General features: G+C 50.5%; 1 protein-coding gene and 1 non-coding gene across 3 annotated transcripts in view; both read left to right on the forward strand.

The window, feature by feature from the left end:
- Positions 1–21,270, forward strand: part of HAUS6 (HAUS augmin like complex subunit 6) — a 393,765-nt gene that overhangs the window by 238,713 nt on the left and 133,782 nt on the right. For both annotated transcript variants that reach the window (XM_078675970.1, XM_078675969.1), the window contains exons 12-13: positions 1,031–1,094; positions 2,847–2,904. In XM_078675970.1, the coding sequence (XP_078532096.1) occupies positions 1,031–1,094; positions 2,847–2,904 (122 nt within the window). The remainder of the gene's footprint in view (positions 1–1,030; positions 1,095–2,846; positions 2,905–21,270) is intronic.
- On the forward strand, positions 2,638–2,767 carry LOC144820584 (small Cajal body-specific RNA 8). The gene has a single exon (XR_013607867.1).

Consider the following 21,270-nt stretch of genomic DNA (forward strand, 5'->3'; position numbering starts at 1 on the left):
CTTAGGTACATCCCCCGCTGCATGGGACGACTCCTGGTGGCCGGAAGCCCTCGGAAAAGCACCCATCCCGACAGACAACGCACGGAACCTAGGCGTCATCCTGGATTCTTCACTCTCAATGAACAGACAAGTCAGCGCCGTATCCTCTTCCTGCTTCAACATTCTTCGCATGCTCAGAAAAACATTTCGCTGGATCCCCACCGAAACAAGGAAAACAGTCACCCATGCTCTGGTCACGAGCCGACTAGACTACGGAAACACCCTCTACGCAGGCACTACTGCTAAACTCCAGAAGAAACTCCAACGAATCCAAAACGCCTCAGCCAGGATCATATTAGACATCCCACGCAACGAACACATCTCTGGTCACCTTAAAGACCTCCATTGGCTACCCGTCGAGAAGAGGATCACTTTCCGACTGCTAACCCACGCACACAAATCACTCTACGACATCGGACCAGAATGCCTCAACTCACGACTGTCCTTCTACACCCCCTCCCGCCAACTACGCTCTTCCAGCCAAGCCCTCGCCACGGTACCTCGCATCAACAAGACCACCATGGGAGGCAGATCCTTCTCTTACCTGGCTGCTAAAACATGGAACTCACTCCCCGCTTACCTTCGCCTTACCCAGAACCACCTAGCATTCAGAAAGCAACTTAAAACGTGGATATTTGACAAGTAATCCTCCTCCACTTTCTAAGCGCCTTGAGACCCTCTGGGTATGTAGTGCGCTATATAAATTCTCTGACTTGACTTGACTTGACTTACTGATGAACTGTTTGGTACTTCTAAATGCTGTATACTTGCTCCCTTGACTACGCCCGACGCTCAGTGCCTCAGCTACCCAGAACTGAGCTAATGCTTTTGGTAAAGACACTAACTTAACTTGATAGAGATTGTAACATTTATACCTGGTGAGGTCCCACAACCACCCCCACATAATCCAGTTTCGTACAATACTCCAATAAAAGACTGTGACATTATTGAGACAATTTAGTTATTAACAAATGTAATTTTATTTCAACAGATTTGGATGTCCGGATGTCACTGAAAAGTAGACCTGAACCTAGTACAATAACCCCCTTAAGGAGGTACTGTCTTCAAAATGCCATTCATTATTTGTCAAACTTTTAAAAACAAGTTTTTCGTCCTGAAATTTTGCTTAATGTAATCTTAGTCTATGTAGTTGCTCAGTTTATGTAACACAGTTTGTAAGTATGTGCTGAAAATCCAGATTGCACTTTCAGCCTTCATAAAATAGAATGAGCTCAGCCACTGCATGCTCCATGTGATTCAGTGTATGCTGTTTTATCATTTGTGGGTATCCTCAAACTCTGGCATGGATTTAGCGCTCCTGAAATTAGTTGGACGCCCCTGCTTTACACAGTAATGCTCCTGCCCATGGCGCTTTATTATTCTCGATCTATAGGTAGCCAGTTACCTAGCACAATCCAGAAACTAATTTGGTAACTGTTACAGCAGAAGTTTTTGCATCAGCTCTGAGACTAAATGTGCATCATACGTGGCCTATGCCCATCCCTGCCAGAGTGTACACTGTTGTCAGTCACTCCCCACTGCCCCACCAAGTGTTGTGGATCACAACCTGCTTTCTTCCACGGAGTGAATTCCTAACTCTTGTCTGTTTCGACCTTTTCTTGCTAGTCCCACCTCCTAACTGTTATATATTGATGCATCGCTCCACATTCAAGCCACATATAGTGCCCTCAACCATTTGCAGCAGCTGACCCACTTATCCTGCATGCACCACATCTGCAATTTGTGCTGCCATTCAATGCAGGGTCACTCTTAGACCTCCCTACTTGCATTTGGAATAAGATGCTCTATTCTTATTGGGGGATTTGGGAGTTTGACATTAAGTAAAAGTTGAGGTGCACATAGTACTCGCTGAGACTGAGTATGATTTCTGCTGGTGAGACTTCCTCTGCTCTAGGATCCCCTTCCATCTTTAGAAATCTTGAGTTGAGTGTAACCAGAGGCAGGTGAAAGTATTTGGTCACAAGACTTTGTCCCCTGTAAGAGTCTGGACTGGTGGACTTGGGTAATCAGTACCTAATTACTTTATACCAGTGTCCAGGAAGTCACTCACCCCATTGCCTTGTAATTTTGTAGTGAAATTGTTTCTGAATTAGACCTAACCACTGTGAAGAACCTCGTCACTGTAGAGAAGTGGACATTTCCCAAAAATGTCCTTCATTTAAAATGTAGGTTTCCTGTGGGAGGTTCTCCAAAGTAATTGACAAAAATTATTTCAAAGGAAGTGACTTCTGATTTTTCCATGGGATCCTATTCCTAGAATTTCTTTGGTTTGGATTTTACATTTTTCAGTCTTCTCCAGCCTGGGGCCAAGAAAGTGAACCTTAAAGGTGATGCATCAGTTAGGGAAACTTTATGGTACATTTGGGTGGATATTGTGGTTGGGGTGCAGGTAGAAATAACCATAGAGCCCTGGCCTTAATACACCAATATTGTAAAATATTTGTTTTTGTACGGTCTGATCTTCAAAGAGTATTTCCTGCACCTCATGACTCTACTGAGGTTACACTTTTAAGAGGTCTGTTAGCGGTTCATAAATGTCTTCTTGTCTTGCATTAAGGTGCATGCTTTCATAATGCACGGGAGATTGATACACAGATGTAGCTGAGACTGCTTCACTTGTCACAATACCTCCCTAGAATAATGATGCTTTCTGATGACCGGGGCGAACTGAGAGAAATCGCAACGGACAGATACGAAGCTCACAAATGATGAATTTTAATGGTCCAAATATAGGGGCTAATTTTGTTTTGAGATTTCATTAATTAATGTATTTTGTTTTATTTAAGGATTTTTTCAGTTGCGCAGCTGACACCTGGTAAAAGTCCTCGAAGACCCCTTCAAACGGTAAATCATTTATTTTGCACTGGACCTAGTATTTTGTTTTTATGTTAACGAGTTTTGTTTGGCATCTCAAGCATGTCTCATATTGCCTTTATTTAATTATCGAGTTTTAACTGGTTTGAGAAGGTGTTTTTCTAACAACTTGATTCTGATCGATTCTTCTGCATTCAACTTGTTCATCTTTGAATATCCCAGGCACAAGTCTGCATCTGGAAACTTTTATAATGTAGCAAGAAGGGGGTACAGGCTCTGACTCTATGCTGGAAACTGGTTGTGGTGATGTCACTGAAGCCATATAGTACCCAACCCAGCACCCTGACGTTAGTTCCATAGTTTATGTGCACCTTTTAATGTGGGTTTGGAGCTTCTCTCCTTAAATCTGAAGTGAAGAAATTTAGCTCGCCAAATAATGTTTGGTGCAGTGCCAGGGATATGTGTGGCACCAAAAAAGTTTGACTTTATATCCTGCCACATGTTTGATGGATGTAGGAAGCTGGCTCTCTATATTGTGGACACAATAAGATGAAGGATGGAATACAGATTTGGGTTTAATCTATCATCATTCTTCTGCTCAATAAGCCACCTTAGGTTGGACCCAACCATAAGCAAATCATGGGAACAGTCCAGCCCAGCCTGCCCGGCCAGGTCCTCCCTGGACCGGAAACAAGCATCCTGGGACCGGTTTTGGGGTTTCACCCCTCATTAGGCAGGGTAGCTTGAATCCAGTGGCAAAGTAAGCAAGGGACCAACATTTGGGCATACCCTGACAACTTGGGGCGAACATAGCGGAGTGAGCTAAAGAACATTGATTGATTTAACGCAGATCTAATAGCGATTGGGGGTGAGTATCTGAAAAGTTTCAGTGCTCTGTCCATCTCCTTGTGTTTGCTTTGTTCGCCCTAAGTTGGAAGGGATGCTCAGTTGCCCAGCTCAGTATGCTCAGCTGGTGGTACTCGGTTGCATAGGTTTTTTTGTCCGGTGGGTCGGTGAGTTTTAGGATCTAACAGTTCTCGGTGCACCTGCAGAAGAGAGAGAAGAAACACATCAGTACGATTTATGGCGTGGAGCTTGCCTCTGTTGGAGTCCATCGTCATGCATGGTCCGTTTTTACATTAGTAGTGTTCGGGCAGAACACAAAGCTTGGTGCTTGCAACAGGCTCCAGTAACTGGGTATTGGTACAGGGAGCCTCCGGGTGGATCAGTGTCTTGAAAGCTGGATGGTCCGACTGGGCTGACGCCCGGACACTTGGTTACTTCCTCCTAGGCTGGTGTCGTTGGACCCCTGTGGTCAGCAGATCGAGGAATCTGACTGTTCGGTCGGTGGCTGCAGGGAAGTGGCTCCTTCATTTCAAGGGAGACGCTGGCTGATTGGGGGAGAGCAGTCCTCAGAAGCTGTTGGAGGATGCCCAACTGCATGACGAGTTCGGTCTCTGCAATTGCCAAGACAGGAGCAAGCTGAAAGGGTTTGACGCCAAGTCCACAGTTTTTGCATTCTTTGGCTCTTTTTTTTTTGTCAATCAAATTAGTTTATTTTGTGCACCCGCCCATAAAACATAAAATATTAAAAACATATATTTAAAAGCATCATGCATATTTCTGAAACAAGATATGCTTTGTACCAAGCAAATGTACATTACAGATTATCTAACACTGGTACCATACGGAACATAAATAACAAAGTAGTTTGATTATCTTAAAAGACAATGCAACAAATGCAGATATAAAAAAAATTGTACATACAATAATTAGGAGTAAAATCCAATTAAACAATATCGGCTAGTAAGGCTCATCCGAAATTCATTAGCCGATTTTTTTGCTAATAAGAAATCGGGTCTTCCTGGAGGGCTAATAATTTTAGTGTGAGATGGAAACGAACTACTAGGATACCATCAACCCCTATTACATGAACGGTCCTGAGGATTTTCTTATACACTACACTGCTAAGAAATCGCTTCCAAGATTTAAAGCAATTGAGATACTACAGTCCGTTCTTAATTTTCTTTAAGCCCCTCCATATTTTCACGTGCCTAGTGTGATACAAAGCGGTTTCATCAAAGATCTCCTTGGTTTGGCAAAAGTAGGACACCAGAAAATTAGATCTTATATGACCTCAGTACTATTAGGGCAGAATGGGCAATTCTGTGATTTTATGTCAACAGAATCCCATTTGTGCATAAATGTATTTCTGTAGTAGGGGATCTCTGTGTATAGTCATCATCTTGTGAATAGTCCCACCCTCCTTCTGTAGTCCTGCATAGACACTTAAGAGAAAATCAAAGACAAATAATGCAGCCTAAAACTACAAGGCTACATTGGACAGCACTTGATCTCGAAGTGAAAAAGATAGCCAAATAATATTAAATTTTACACATTTTGTAAAGTTTCACACCTAGAGAAACTCCCCTTCACGAAAATCCTTTGTCATGATAGAGAGGAAGGGTTGTACAGACAAGCCCCATAGGCTGCCATTATGTGTCTGGAAAAGGGATACCATGCCTTTAAGGAACTCTCCAGAGACCCTCGGTATCCCAGGATGCACAGCCAAAGGCCTTTTACTTTCAGTCCTTTTTCCGGCTCCTGCTAGAAGGACCCTGGAGCATTGAGCTCTACCTTTTTGGGTATATTATCAATTTTTGGAGCTTTTCCTGTGTTTTAAGTGTTTCACTCGACGTCTGGGGTCTTCCTCTTCCAGTTGCTGTCTTTTTTGACCAGTATAGCCACCTCTATTTTGTCGAAATGCCAGCTTTATTCGACAATTGCCCTGAGTGTGGTAGGAAGAAGGCTAAATCTGACCCCCACAGAGTTTTCATACTCTGTCTCCCTTCTACCCATGTCCCTGACTCCTGTGATATCTGTCACTTTCTCCAGGAGCACCCTGTGTGACAGGGAGAAGATTAGTCTCCAAGGCCTGGAGCAGAGGAGACATCAAGAACCAGGTGGGACTTCTGGGCATGGAGGGACTCTGTCATCTTCCTCTGCCCGTGCATCGGACTCTGGGGGTCTCCCCATTCAAGAAAAGGGCCAGAAAAGGCACCGGTCAGGTTCGACGTCGATGGCTTCGACATCCGCGTCTAGAGGTATGACTACCATCTGCTCCCCGTCAACCCAGGGCTCTGGGTCAAAGCGATGTCGACGTTCGGCGTCGAGGGGTAGGACGTCGAGACCTCGGACGAGGTCTACGTCGAGGACTTCACCGGTGTCGACACACCATCGACGTCGTAATGAGTCCCGAAGAGGCGGGCGCTAGCCATCGAGGCGACAGTCGTTCGCCTTCAATGTCGACACGGAGATCGACGTCGAGGAGAGAAAGATCGACGTCGAGGCGAAGACACTCGACGTCGGGGAGTTCGTCGACGTCAGGAAGAACGACGTTGAGACGAGTGACGTCAAAGAGGTCGACATCGAGGAGGGAAAAGTCGACGTCGAAGAGGAAGTCGAGGCCCAGAATGGTGTCTAGTTCCTCTGTGGTCAGCATCTCATCATCGTCCTCATCGGCGAGTCCCCTTTCGCGCTGGCGCTCAGAGAGGTCTGCCTCCAGAGCGTCCTCCCCGAGGCCTGCTCGTAAGAAGAGGAGAGTTCTTAGGTCACCGGACTCTGATTATTCCAGGACCTACTTGCCCTCAAGGCCCAGGACGCCTACGCCTCCTCCTTTTCTGCAACTTCCGCCTCCACCACCTTCGCCTCCTCCTCCTCCACCACCGCCTTGGCCTCCACAACCGAAACCTTTGGTTCGGGCTCAGCCGCTTCTGTTTCCGCAGCCTCCTGGGCCGGTGGTTCCTGCAAGGCCCAGAAAGCCAAGGTCAAGATCCAGAGGGAGGCATCGCTCTCGCAGTGAGTGTAGATCTTCGACGAGGTCACGCCATCCTCGGCGGAGGGAAAGGTCACGGTCAGGAACACGGACTCGTCCAGTGACCGGAGATATTCTCCCACTTTGTCGGACTCTCCTCCTATGAGTGTCGCCAGTGGATGACATTGTGACGTTCCAGGATGTACTGCTGCGGGGGCAGCGAATTTGGGGATCACATTGACTGTGCCCACCCCTTCCACTTATGTGATTTTTGAAACGTTGCAGCGCAGGCACCTCTCGCCCTTTGCTGCCTTTGGTGCCAGGACTGGAGGAACCGGCCATGGAGCTGTTTCTGACACTGGCCTCGGTGAAGTCGGCCCCGTCTCGACTTCAGAAGAAGTATAGATCCTCGGATTCAGATCCAGCGTTCTTAAGAACAGATCCTGTCCCAGATTCTGTCATTGTGACAGCGGCCAAGAAGCAGCACTCTACTGCCCCTTCGTCTACGGTCCCTCCCGACAAGGAGAGCCGTCAAATGGATTCGGCAGGAAGGAAAGTCTGCAGTACAGCTGCCACCTCGATGAAAGCGGCGAGTTCATCAGCGCTTTTGGGTCAGTATGACCGTTCCTTGTGGGAGTCCCTGCAGCAGTTCATTGAGCTCCTTCCGACAGACAGGAGAGAAGACTTCCAGGAGATATTGAATGAGGGCATGATGGTCTCGAATGAGGTGATCAGGTCGGCGGCAGACGCCTCTCTCCTGGCTGCTCATGGGTACTGCCATGGCATAAACTTGAGACGCCACTCCTGGTTGTGTCTGACATAGCTTAAACCAGAAGCGCCACAGCGGATTGCTAACTTGCCCTTTTCTGGATCTACCCTCTTCGGGACTCATGCGGACAAGGAGATGGCCCGCATGAAGGTGGAAGTGGAAATGCTAAAAGCTGTCGGTTTGGAGAAACCAAAGGAACAGCGGATGTCCTTCCGCCCCTTCCAGAGGTGTTACTCTTCCCAGAGATATCAGCGAGGGCAAGGTCGCCGAGCTGGCCAACAGCAGCTGCAACAACAGCAATACCAGCGTCAGCCGTTCCAGAAGCGTCAAAGGGGCAGATGCGGCCAGGAGGCCACGGCAAATAAGGGCTCGGCCGGGTCTAAGCCCTGAGGAGTTACTTCCCCCTCGTCCATTACCCGCTCCAGTGGGGGGGAGCATACAGAATTACTTGGCAGAGGAGAAAAATTACTCTGGACAAGTGGGTGCTGAATAATGTTTGCAATGGGTACAGTCTTCGCTTTGTCAGCTCTCCTCCAGCTATTTCACCGGTTTGTTCGCAATACCAGCTGCGCGAACTTCAAGCGGAGGCCGATATCCTGTTAAGAAAAAGGGCTCTAGAAGACGTCCCTCTGTCTCAAAGGGGAAAGGGTTTATACTCTAGGTTCTTTCTGGTACGCAAAAAGGACAAAAACGAGTTCAGGCCCATTCTGGATTTGCGACAAGCAAACAAATGGATTCGCAGGAAGAAATTTTGCATGCTGTCCTTGCATCAGATTTACCCTCGGCTGCACCGAGGAGACTGGCTTTGCGCAATAGATCTGCAGGATGCATACTTCCATGTGCCCATTGCACAGAAACATCGGATGTTCCTGCACTTCCTGGTAGGCACCAATCACTATCAATACACCGTACTACCGTTTGGTCTGAAGTCTGCACCCAGGACTTTTTCAGACTGCATGGCAGTGGTGGCAGCGCACCTGAGAAAGAATAAGGTGTCTGTCTACCCGTACCTGGACGACTGGTTGATCAAAGCCTCCACCTTCCAGGAAGTGCAATTGCATTTTAACAGGACGGCTGTTCTGTTGAATCAGCTGGGTTTGTACATCAACATGTCCAAGTCCGTTCCGACTCCTGTTCAGTGCCTGCAGTACTTGGGAGCCTCCATCAATACTCTCAGAGCAAGTGTGTCTCCTTCGGAGGAGCGGCGCTTATCGATCCTTCGGAAGGCGCAGGCACTCATGTTCGTTCCATCAACGACAGTGAGGACGGTGTCTTCTCTTCTGGGGTCGATGACTTCTTGCATCTTCCTCACACCACATGCACTCCTCCACATGAGACCGCTGCAGGAATGTCTGGAGGATCAATGGGACCAGAAACGAGGGAGGTGGGACGACAATATCCAACTGTCTCTGCATGCTCACCAGTCCCTGAGATGGTGGTGTTCAGCGGAAAACCTCCTCGAGGGAGTTCCGTTCCACAAGGACATTCCCTTACAGACTATTGTCACGGATGCTTCTCTCCACGGCTGGGGAGCGCATTCGGCCCTTCTACAGATCCAAGGAACGTGGTCCCAGTCGGAATCCACGTACCACATACATTTTCTGGAACTCAGAGCTGTTCATTTGGCCTTTCATCTGTCCTTCCGGACCAACTCCTTGCTTGTACAGACTGACAATACGACCACAATGTATTACCTCAACAAGCAGGGGTGCTCGAGATCGGGCACGCTGTACCAGGAAGCACAAAGTGATCTGGCACTGGCTGCGAGCCAGTGGACTGACGATAACGGCTACCCATCTACCGGGTATGCAGAATGCTCAAGCGGACGCACCCAGCAGGCTCGTCCCGGAAAACCACGAGTGGGTTCTAAACGACGAGGTGCTAGGAAACCTCTTCGAAAGATGGGGCACTCCAGAAATAGCTCTGTTCGCCACCATCCGAAGACAGAAAATGCAGAGACTTCGCCTCCAGGTTTTACCAACCGGGGACTCTGGGGAATGCGCTATGGATTAACTGGTCGAACAGCTTTCTGAGCGCTTTTCCGCCCATTCCCCTGATTCCGGCAGTACTCATCAAGCTGTCTCAATGCAGAGCGCAAATGACCCTCATTGCTCCGGAGTTGCCTCGACAGTGGTGGTTCACAGACCTGCTCCACCCGTCTCTCCAACCCCACCTGCTGCTTCCATGTCGTCCAGACCTTCTAACGAAGTTCGGGGGGCAGATGGTGCACCCCAACCTCTCATCGTTGAGTTTGGCGGCATGACTCCTGAGATAGTACAATATGGACACTTGAATTTACCTGACAACTGCATGGAAATACTTAAGGAGGCTAAAAGGCCATCCACAAGGACTTCCTATGCCTACAAGTGGAAAAGGTTCTGCATCTGGTGCGCATCCAGGAATGCTAATCCTACCTCCTGCCAGGAAGATGCAGGACCTCTTGCCTTTGGCTCAATCTGGCCTTAATTTTCATTCTATTAAGGTCCACCTCGCAGCATTAACTGCGTATAGGAAATGCCCTTCACAAACGTCCTTTTTCCAGATTCCTGTCATAAAAGATTTTTGGGAAGGATTGAAGAAGGTATTTCCCTCTGTTGGGCGTCCTTCGCCTTCATGGGAACTGAATGTGTTGCTGTCCAGGTTGATGAAGGAGCCTTTTGAGCCTATTCATAAGGCTTCGCTACAGCATTTATCTTGGAAGGCGACCTTCCTTGTGGCTATAACATCGGCCCACAGGGTGAGTGAAATCCAGGCTTTGTATTGCCAAGAGCCGTATACTGTTTTTCATGCGTCCAAGGTTGTCATGAGGACTCACCTTAAGTTCCTTCCTAAAGTCATTTCTGATTTCCATGTTAATCAGACGATAGCTTTACCTGCGTTTTTCCAACATCCTTCTCCGGCAGAGAGGTCTCTTCATTCCCTGGATGTAAGAAGGGTGTTGAAGTTCTACTTGGATAAGACCAAGGACATTTGTAGGTCAGACCAATTGTTTGTCAATTACGGTTCTGTCAGGACTGGTCTTGCCACCTCAAAACAGTCCATCTCTAGGTGGATTGTGTCTTACCACCATGTTACCAAAAGGCTAACAAGACCTTAGGGGGTAAGCCTAAGGGTCATTCCACCAGGGGCAAAGCGAATACAACAGCTTTGCTACGTAATGTTCCCATTGCAGATATCTGTAGGGCTGCCACGTGGAAGTCGGTCCATACCTTTGCCAAACACTACTGCCTGGATTCTGATGCCAGGCAGATGCTCAGGTTGGGTAGGCTTCTTTGAGGAATTTGATTGCACAGTAGCGGTTTTGTCTGTTTCCTCCACCACTGGTTTGGTTGGTTGGGATGGGCTTACCATTCTATTCACCAGATTATGACTATACACAGAGATCCCCTACTACAGAAGGAGTAGTTCCTTACCTGTAACTCCAGTTCTGTAGTAGGGGTATCTCTGTTATAGTCCTAAGCGCCCGCCCTCCTCCCCGGTGGATGAAACGATAATGTACTGAATGCTACAGGCCTGGCTTTATACACCTTCAAGAAGAACTGAAAGTAAAAGGCCTTTGACTGTGCATCCTGGGATACCGAGGGTCTCTGGAGAGTTCCTTAAAGGCACGGAATCCCTTTTCCAGACACATAATGGCAGCCTATGGGGCTTGTCTGTCCAACCCTTCCTCTATATCATGCCAAAGGATTTTTGTGAAGGGGAGTTTCTCTAGGTGTGAAATTTAACAAAATGTGTAATATTTATTATTGTTTGGCTATCTTTTTCACCTCGAGATGAAGTGCTGTCCAATGTAGCCTTGTAGTTTTAGGCTGCATTATTTGTCTTTGATTTTCTCTTAAGTGTCTATGCAGGACTGCAGAAGAAGACAACTTAAGAGACTATTTCGATTGCTCCGCTGTCCACGCACATGGGCGGGACTATTCACAAGATTGACTATAACAGAGATACCCCTACTACAGAACTGGAGTTACAGGTAAGAAACTACTCCTTACTTACAACATACCAAATCTGAATTTAATTAATAATGTATGTGCAGGAGGAGGCACAAAAGTGTCCATATATGGTTCAAGTGCAGGGATGAATTATAATTAAAAGGAAAAAAATCATCCGTCAATCCCCTTCATTTCACATTGGGGTGGTATGAATAAATCGTCTGCATCCAAAAATTTCCTTTTTTACAAGTACCTTCGAATTGGAATTGATTTGTGAAGGAGAAGACCTATACATGCCCAGACCTAGGAGGTTCAAATGGAATTTTAAAAAGCTAACCCATGGAATAGGAATGCTGTTTTCAAAAGTCTACAACTTCCTCGAGCAGACTGTAACTATGCAACTCCGGCTCTTTGTTCTCCTTCAGTCGGGTAAATCGGAGTTCCTGGTGTCTGGGGGGTTTGGGGGGGCACCTTAATATTACATTTAGTTGTGAAGGGTAGTAACCAATGGGCTACTTCCCCTTGGGGTCACTATACCCCCCTACATGACCACTTCCTTTGGAAAGTGAGCATAACCCTTCCCCAGAGTTCCTAATTCGTGGAATCCTTCTTTCGTGGAGCCCATCAGGTAGCCCACCTTATGGGTGTGGCTAGCCTGGTTGTGCAACAAGCCTACTACATTGCTTATTTCCCATCTGACCTGGTGTCAAATGGGCCTCAGGGCAGAGGGTGGCATCTCCCAGCTGTGGGAAAAAACATGATTGCATATCAAAGGCTTTGAAGCAGCTGGCCTTGATATGCTGAATCATTGACCATCCCGCTGGAGATGTGAACACCTTCCTCTGGAGCAGGCGTTGTTTCTGCCCTCAGAGAGCAAGGGCTCTTACCTGCAGGGAGTCAGAAACCAGTCTGTGGTGGTAGGCTGGACGAGACTAGTAAGCCAGTACACTAGATAGTGGTAGGTTTTTCTGGGTGCATGTCATAATAAATCCGGTAATGGCAACAGTACAGATGTATTAAGAGGAGGTGTTTGGTACCAAACACCATAGGTTTCGGTAAAGCCATCATTTAACCGGGGAACTTGTAATGACCAGTGCCGAGTACATATACTTATGAGGGCTTTCCTGTTCACTTTTACCATCTAGTAACTGAACTAGACCAGAAAGGGGCTCATCTGCTCATACAGATGTGCCCTCACATGCAACATAACGCACCCTCCCTTAGAGCTACAAGGCCTGCTGTAGGGATGCCTTACATATATTATGTCCAGTGACTTTGGCAGGGCGCACAGTGAGTGTGCCATGTTTTCTATTCATGGTTTGCACCATGACAGTCTGCAATGGCAGGCAGAATGCAATTTGTATGGGGGTCCCTTAGGGTTGCATAATACCTGCTGCAGCCCTTGGGCACCCTCCTTGGTACCCACACACTAGGTACGAGGGGTGCCTTTACTAGGGACCTGCAGGGATGCCAAAGTGTGTGCCAGCTGTGTTACAATTAAACCATTGTACCTTGTTTTAGGGAAAGAGCACTGGTACTGTGGCTTGGTTAGCAGGGACCCAGTGGACATCAGTTGAAAAACATCAGCACCAGTGGCAAAAAGTGGGGGTGACCATGACAAAAATTGGCATTTTCCTACAATGGGAAAATATCTTATGTTCCCATACAATGACTATTTGTGGTGTCTCTGCTCAGGACATGATTAACATTCCACTTAGCTGTCTGATTATTATATACTACTTAACATGCACACACACAGGCAGGTGCTTGAGGGCCCTCTAATTATGCAGTGGTTCCAACATCAGGGCGGTCTGGAAGACTCTATTCTGATCTCCATAGATGCTGCAGGAGATATATACTGGTGGGTAACTGAAGAGAACCTGCATTGGGGTGGGAAGGGGGTTAATTCTTCCCCCACCTACTGTGGTCATGATGGTGACTGACTTTTTTTTTTTTTTTAGACCTTTCGATGAAGTGATAGATTGGCTGATGGATCTGAAGTTGAGATGCCTCTTTAATCAGAAGAGCAGAGACTAACATGAGTGCTAGAACTGAGGGCAATATGGCTAGCACTCAATCCTTTCCCTGAGTCACTTTGCTGATATCTTGTCCCAATCCTGACGGCGACCCAGACGTGATGTGGGACATCGTCAGGGAAGAGTGGGGTTTCCCCTTCTCCATTGAAGCAGTGAGGATCTGGACTTGTGTGTACCCACTGAGTCTGCGGCTGGGGGCCAGCCTAATGGCTGGTTCACTCTTCATTTCGTAAAGCACCATTGCTGGATGAGGCTTATTTGGGGTCTGTATAGTGGGATCAATAAATGCAGTACCCAAAGCCTCGCATTTTAAAATAATTATATAGTGAAACCAGGCAAAATAAGTTCTCAGCTGCTGTGGGACTGGTCAATAGCCAACATTGAGCTTAAAGCAGAATATTTGCCAGGCCGGCTAAACATCTAAGTAGATGTTCTCTACCAGGGGATCCTCCTCAATAGTCATAAGCATTAGAATATTCCCGCCCATGCGTGGGACCCCGGAAGCACCATATTATATGTGCCCCACATATATATAACAATAAATATATATATCTGAAAGAGACCCGTTAGTGATAGATTCCTTACCTGAGAATATCCGCAGGCGTCAGACTGGATCCAGAAGTTTTTTGCGTAGCAGTACCCTTGCGCGTCGATAGGCGTCGTCTGCGGCTCCGCATCTGCCGTCGTGGGCGCCGTGATGACGTCGTCGGAGTACTTAGACGCTACCTCCGCGTGCTGACGTCAGTTCTTCTTTTTTCCGCGCCAGCAGCGCAGATCCGGAAAAAGTGGTACCTTAGTCACTTTTTGACTAAACTTTTTTGATCTATTGATCATCCTTTTTCGAAGTCTTCGACTCCGAACGGTGCCGGTAGGGATGCCTGGTTTTAAGCCCTGTGAGGATTGCGACCGGCTGATGTCGGTCACCGACCCTCCCCGTCGGTGTCTCCACTGTCTCGGCGTCGACCACCACAAGGCCTGTTCCGACTGCCGGGCCCTAACTTCGAAGGCTAGACGGGAGCGGTCCTGTAAGCAGCTCGAACTCCGGCAGTCGGCCCCGTGCCAAGAACGGTTCCGGTCTGGACGGAGGTCGAGGGACCGGTCGCGGGAGAGGCGCCATCGGAGCTCCGGGAGTCGACATCACTCCTCAGGGTCGAAGTCGTCAGGTAAGCACAAGAAGTCGAAGAGGCGTCATCGCTCTTCCGACTCCCCCCCCCCCCCCCCCACACACGTCCGCTACCCCCCCCAAACCCCCCCCCCACCCACCCGAAGCGGCCGGGGGTTCAGGTGGCACCGCGGCTCCGTCTTAGTCGCAGGTGCCGCGTCCGGCCCCATACCCTACGGTCCCTGGGCTTAACGCGGTGCCGGAGGAGATCGAGCAGTTCCTCATGGCCATGAGGTCCCTCTCTCCTCCGACGGGCTCCGCGGCGCCTTCGGGCCCAGCGGACCCGTCTGGGGGTCCTAGCGGGTCGGGGGCTTCGGCCCCGACGCAGTCGGTTGCTTCGGCCCTGACGACGCCGGCGCCTTCGGCCTCTGCGTCGCAGGGCCCTGCTGGATCCGGATCCGGGTCATCGCCGGTGGACTTAACGACCTCCCCGGCGCCGGCCCCTCAGGTGTCACCCCGGCGCCGTCCTCGTGCGGCGCTGTCCACGGTGCCTCCCTTGACCCGGCGCCGGAGCGGCACCACTGGGCGTCGCTTCAGGCGCCGTTTGGAGAGTTCACTTTCCATGAACCGGCCCCATCATTTGCTAACCCTGAGAATGCCGGTCTCAAGAGGACTGGGCAGGTGAACTTGGGGAGGCCAGTGGTATAGACACTTCACCGGACACTGGCTTTGTCTCACCTCCTACCATGGCTACGGAGGAGGGGGCAACCTATAGTGTGGTGTTGATGAGGGCGGCCAAGGCCTTGGGCCTTGTGCTCCCCGTCGCGGTCGTGAGGACTAACCTCCTCACTGAGGTCCTTAAGCCGCAGTCATGCTCAGCCGAGCCTCTGCTGCCATTTAACGAGGCCTTAACCGACGTTCTTTTGGGCACTTGGTCCAGGCCCGCTACAGGTTCGCCTGTAGATAGGAATGTGGCCAGACGCCACCGCCCGGCCCCGGGCGACCCTGGTTTCCTGTCCACCCACCCCACCCCTGAGAGCCTGGTGATCCAGGCCTCAAATTCCCAGACCGCATTTCCGTCGGCGCCGCCTGACCGGGAATCCAAGAGGTAAGAGCAATACGGCAAAAACGTATTCTCCTCCCTGAGTCTGGGACTGCGGTCTTCCAACACCGCGTGCCTCTTGGGCCGTTAAACCTACTCTCTGTGGGATACGGTCGCGGACGTGCTGCCAGAAAGCCCTTGTGGAAGGCCGAGATGCGGCACGTTATTCGATCCGGTGTGGACTGGATACCACCGACTCTCTGGGCAGAGCGATGGCAACGACGGTGGCGATTCGTCGCCACGCCTGGTTAAGGTCCGCCAACTTTTCGGCTGATATCCAGAGTACACTCATGGCTTGAGCGCTTTTAAGGACTCCAGGGCTACGGCCTAGTCATTGGGCCTCTCGGCCCGCGCCAGCAATCTGCTGCCTTTCACTCTTTTCGTGGCCACGGAAGGGGTGTACTCACACGTGCTGCCAGCCACGCTCCGCAGGGTAATACCCAACGCGGTGACGGCCGTGGAAACCGCTGTCCCGGCGTTCGGGGACAACGGCGAGGTCAGTCCACACCTTCCCCCGCAGCATCCGCTTCAAAACCCTCCTAGTCCGTGCTTTCAGGCCCATGTGACGCCAGTGGGGGGCAGGGTTCGCCATCACCTCCTCCACTGGCGTACTATCACGTCGGACAGGTGGGTGCTGCAAATCGTCCGAAGGAGCTACTCCCTCCCCTTCGAGGCGACCCCTCCAGCCACGCCACCTCAATACCACCTCGTATCGGGGGATCATTTGCGGCTTCTGCAGGAGGAAGTTACGACCTCTTGGCCAAGGGGGCCATCGAGCGCGTTCCTGGGCCAGAAGTAGGGTGTGGTTGCTACTCCCACTACTTTCTGGTACCCAAGAAGGGCAAAGGGGGCCTACGCCCTATCTTGGACCTACGGAACGTTAACGGCTTCCTCCGGAAGGAGAAGTTCAAAATGCTGACACTGGCTCAGGTCTTAGCTGCCCTGGACCCCGGAGACTGGATGGTAGCGTTGGACTTGCAGGACGCTTATTTCCACATCCCCGTCCTGCCGGCTCACCGGCACTACCTGCGGTTCACGGTTGGCCACGAGCACTTTCAGTATACCGTGCTCTCCTTCGGCCTTACCAGCGCCCCACGGGTGTTCACAAAGGTGATGGCGGTGGTCGCAGCTCACCTGCGCAGGTTAGGGGTTTGTCTTCCCCTACCTCGACGACTGGTTGTTGAAGGCGGGCTCGCCCCAAAGAGTCGTCAGCCACCTCCAGACAACAGCAGACCTCCTGCACCAGCTGGGGTTCTCCCTCAATGTGCCGAAGTCACACCTGTGCCCCTCTCAGAAGCTCCTCTTCATCGGAGCCGTTCTGGACTCGGCGCAGTTTCGGGTTTATCCTCCCGAACAGCGGGTCCGGGATATTCAGGCTCTGATTCCACTCTTTCAGCCTTTATCCCGGGTCTCGGTTAGGTTGAAGCTGCGGCTTCTGGGGCTGATAGCCTCCTGCATCCTACTGGTGCATCACGCCAGGTGGCGGATGCGGGCTCTGCAGTGGGACCTGAAGTTTCAGTGGGCCCAGCATCAAGGCAACCTGTCCGACCACGTCCTGATCTCGGAGGGCACAGCGAGACAGCTGCAGTGGTGGCTCACGGACCGCGATTGGGTCAGCGGCAGATCCCTCTCCCTTCCCCAACCGGAGCACGTAGTTGTGACTGATGCGTCCCTCCAGGGCTGGGGAGGCCACATGGGAGAGGCGGAGATCAGAGGCCTCTAGTCTCCGGCGGAGGCCCGGCTCCACATCAACCTTTTGGAGTTGCGGGCGATTCGTCTAGCACTGAAAGCATTCCTCCCCTCTGTCCGGCGGAGTGTATTGCAGGTGTTCACGGACAACACCACCGCCATGTGGTACTGCAACAAACAGGGCGGGGTGGGGTCGTGGACCCTTGGCCAGGAGGCTCTGCGCCTCTGGCAGTGGCTGGAACGCCAGGGCGTGACCCTGGTTGCTCAACACCCGGCAGGTTCTCTGAACGCCAGGGCGGACGAGCTCAGCCGTCAGTGCATGATGGATCACGAATGGCGTCTGAACTCGGACGTGGCACAAGGCCTCTTTCAGCAATGGGGAGAGCCTAGTTAGATCTATTCGCCACCGAACAGAACGCGCAATGTCATCAGTTCTGCGCGTTGGAATTTCCAAGGCGGCACTCGCTCGGAGACGCTTTTCGTCGCGAGTGGAGTTGCGGTCTGTTGTACGCCTTTCCGCCTATACCACTTCTGCCCAGAGTGCTGAAGATCAAGCGCGACCGGGCCCAAGTCATCCTTGTGGCTCCGGACTGGGCACGAAGGTACTGGTATCCAGAGCTACTCAATATGTTAGTCGATCCCCCGGTTCGTCTGCCTCTTCAGGAGGACCTTCTGTCGCAGCAGCAGGGGGCGGTTCTCCACCAGAACCTGTCCAGTCTCCACCTCCATGCTTGGAGATTAAGTGGCGACAGTTGAGGCCATTTGACTTGCCTCCTGAAGTCTGTAATGTCATTCTGGCAGCCAGGCGTCCCTCCACAAAGTCGGTATACGCCTGCAGGTGGAACAGATTTGTGGCATGGTGCACAGCAAAGGCTGTGGATCCTCTTGCTGCCCCTCTCTCTGAGGTTCTTCTCTTCCTTCTTTCTCTTGCCCAGCAGGGCTCTGCTCTGGGCACTATCAGGGGCTACCTTTCTGCCCTTTCAGCCTTTCTGAGGCAGCCTGATCAACCTTCTTTGTTCAAGTCCCCTATTGTAAATAGATTTCTGAAGGGCATCACACACACGTTCCCTCCTGTTCCGTTTATGATGCCTCAGTGGGACTTGAACCTTGTTCTTACATTTCTGATGTGCGCTCCCTTTGAGTCACTTGACAACTGTCCTCTCCGCCTTCTTACTCTGAAGACTGCTTTCCTGGTTGCCATCACCTCTGCCAGGAGAGTGAGTGAGCTCCAGGCCCTTTCTTGTACCCCTCCTTTCCTTTCTGTCCATCCGGACAAGGTTGTGTTGCGTACTAAGCCATCTTTCCTGCCCGAGGTCACAGCCTTCCACATCGGGCAGTCTATCACCTTGCCAACCTTCTTTCCGCCACCGCACCCCTCTGAAGAGGAAGAGCGGCTCCACCGTCTGGACCCAAAACGTGCGCTCTCATTCTACTTGGGTCGCACACGCCAGTTTCGGGTGGATGACCAACTCTTTGTTGGTTACGTGGGCGCTAAGAAGGGGAAAGCGGTACACAAGAGGACCATCTCCCGGTGGATCATCTTGTGTATCCAGGCATGTTACTCCTTGGCTAAGAAGGAGCCCCCTGTTGGATTGCGGGCTCATTCCACCCGAGCTACGGTGACTACAACTGCCCTGGGCCGGGGAGTGCCCTTACAAGACATGTCATGCAGCTACGTGGGCATCGCTGCACACGTTTGCAAGACACTACTGCCTGGATAGCCAAGTCCGGAGGGATGGCTTCTTTGGCCGTTCTGTCCTCCAGGACTTTCTGGTGTGATTATTGGTTCGCCGACCCACCACCGGGGTTGGTATTTCTGGGGTATCTATTCTAAGGTAAGGAATCTATCACTAACGTGTCTCTTTCAGATGCACAAGTTACTACTTGTGTAACGATATATCTGTAAGAGACATTAGTTAGTGATAAATTCCTTACCGCTCACCCATCCTCCCCGTTCTGCGAACCGATATCTAGGGTTAGGGTTTACCCTTTCAGGGCCCTAGTTTCAATGGCACCAGTGTTTGTTTTTAACATGGCTCAGCGCTTCTGGCGTGGAAAAGCTGTGTCTAAGAACTGACGTCAGCACGCGGAGGCGGCGTCGAAGTACTCCGACCACGTCATGACGGCGCCGACGACGGATGTGGAGCCGCAGACGACGCCTACCGACCCGCAAGGGTACTGCTACGCAAAAAAATTCCGGATCCAGTCTGACGCCTTGGGATATTTTAAGGTAAGGAATCTATCGCTAACTAATGTCTCTTACAGATATATCGTTACACAAGTCGTAACTTGTGTGTATGTGTATATATATATATATATATATATATATATATAATTGCAGACATGCATTAGAAACATGAGAAACAACAAAGTTTGTTTAGAAACTTTTTTTAATGCTCAGAAAGCAGTAGAAATTCTCATATAACACTGAAAGCATAGAAAGCTCCCAGGCTGCATTGCAAATACACAGTCTAAAAAGACTGAAAAGCTAACCTGTAGCTGCATAGCAATAAACTGACACTGTGCCTTTAAGGCACTCCTGACCCCCAGCTTCCCATCATGCCTCAGGGGTGACAGTTGGGTCAGTTGTTCTTTCCGGCTCCTTCAGGAAGGATCCTGGTAACACAGCTCCACTAATTTCTGATTTCTGTCAGAAATTCACTTCATTTTTCACAACTTTTTTGTCTTACTTTGACATTTTACATCTTATCAAGTAAGAATCTGTCTTTTATTGACGTTTTTTTTTGGCATTTTCTACCTTACAATGCCTTCTCTTTTTGATGCCTGTCCTTCTTGTGGTAACAAGAAGGCCAAGACAGACAACCATGAAGTCTGTATACTTTGTCTACCTGAAGAACATGATCCAAGGACCTGTCCTCACTGCAAAACCCTGTCAGGAAGAACTCTGAAGGACAGGGAGAGAATTCGCATCTATGGCCTAGCACACAGGTCATCCAGAGGAAGGTCTCCGGTAAAGAAGGGCTCCAAGAGGTCTAGAACACCTTCTAAGGACAAGACTTCACACTCTTCAGCTTCAGCGTCGGGCTCGGCGCTGAGAAAAGAACTACCGGTGAGTCATTTATCCAAAAAACCACCTTCGACAGCGGACTCGCCGTCGAGAAGAAGAGATTCAGGTACGTCGTCGACGTCGAGAATTCAAGACCCTCCGCCGTAGTCAACTCTGCTACGATTGGCGTCGAGGACTGAGACCCCTCCGCCGTCGTCAACCAGGCGACGATCGGCGTAGAGAAGTGTGACCGCTCCCCCGTCGTCAACCCGGCGATGATTGGCGTTCAAGAGCAGAGGCCCTCCGCCGTCGTCGACACGACGTTCGGCATTGAGGGCAGGCTCACCTCCATCATCGCAGATACAGCGATCGACGTCGAGAGCCCAGAGTCCTCCGCTGTCGACAACCAGGCGTCGAGGATGAGGAGATCTTCTTCGGTGTTCGGCGTCGAAGGTGCCCAATACCCCTCCGCCGTCGTCGCGTAGACCCTCGTCAAGATTGGCTGCTCGCCGTCGTCCCAGCGACGTTCGGCGTCAAGAGAAACGCTCCGTCGTCGTCTGCATATTGCCGTTCGACGTAGAGAGATCACCGATCTTCATCAGCCTCTCACGGGCATCGCTCGCCGTCGAGGCTTTCAACGTCAGAGCACCCGACGTCGAAGCGGCAAGAATCGAGAAAGCAAGGATCGACGTCGAGGGAGTTCCGACCGACGTCGAGGCCCGCTTCAGAGAGATCCAGAGAAGGATCGGTGATTCTAGTGACTGAGTCAGCATCCCGTCACTCATCCTCGCGTTCGTCCAGGCGAGCTTCTTCAAAGTCAGCCTCTCCAGAGGCCAGAAACCCTGTCCGCAAGTCACCTTCGTGACGGACGGAGCCATCTTCTACTGAGGTGCGGTTTTCCCCGAGATGGAATCTGCCATTACATCACTGGCGGGATTCAGGGGC

Source organism: Lissotriton helveticus, chromosome 2_1, assembly GCF_964261635.1.
Source record: "Lissotriton helveticus chromosome 2_1, aLisHel1.1, whole genome shotgun sequence".
NCBI lineage: Eukaryota > Metazoa > Chordata > Amphibia > Caudata > Salamandridae > Lissotriton > Lissotriton helveticus.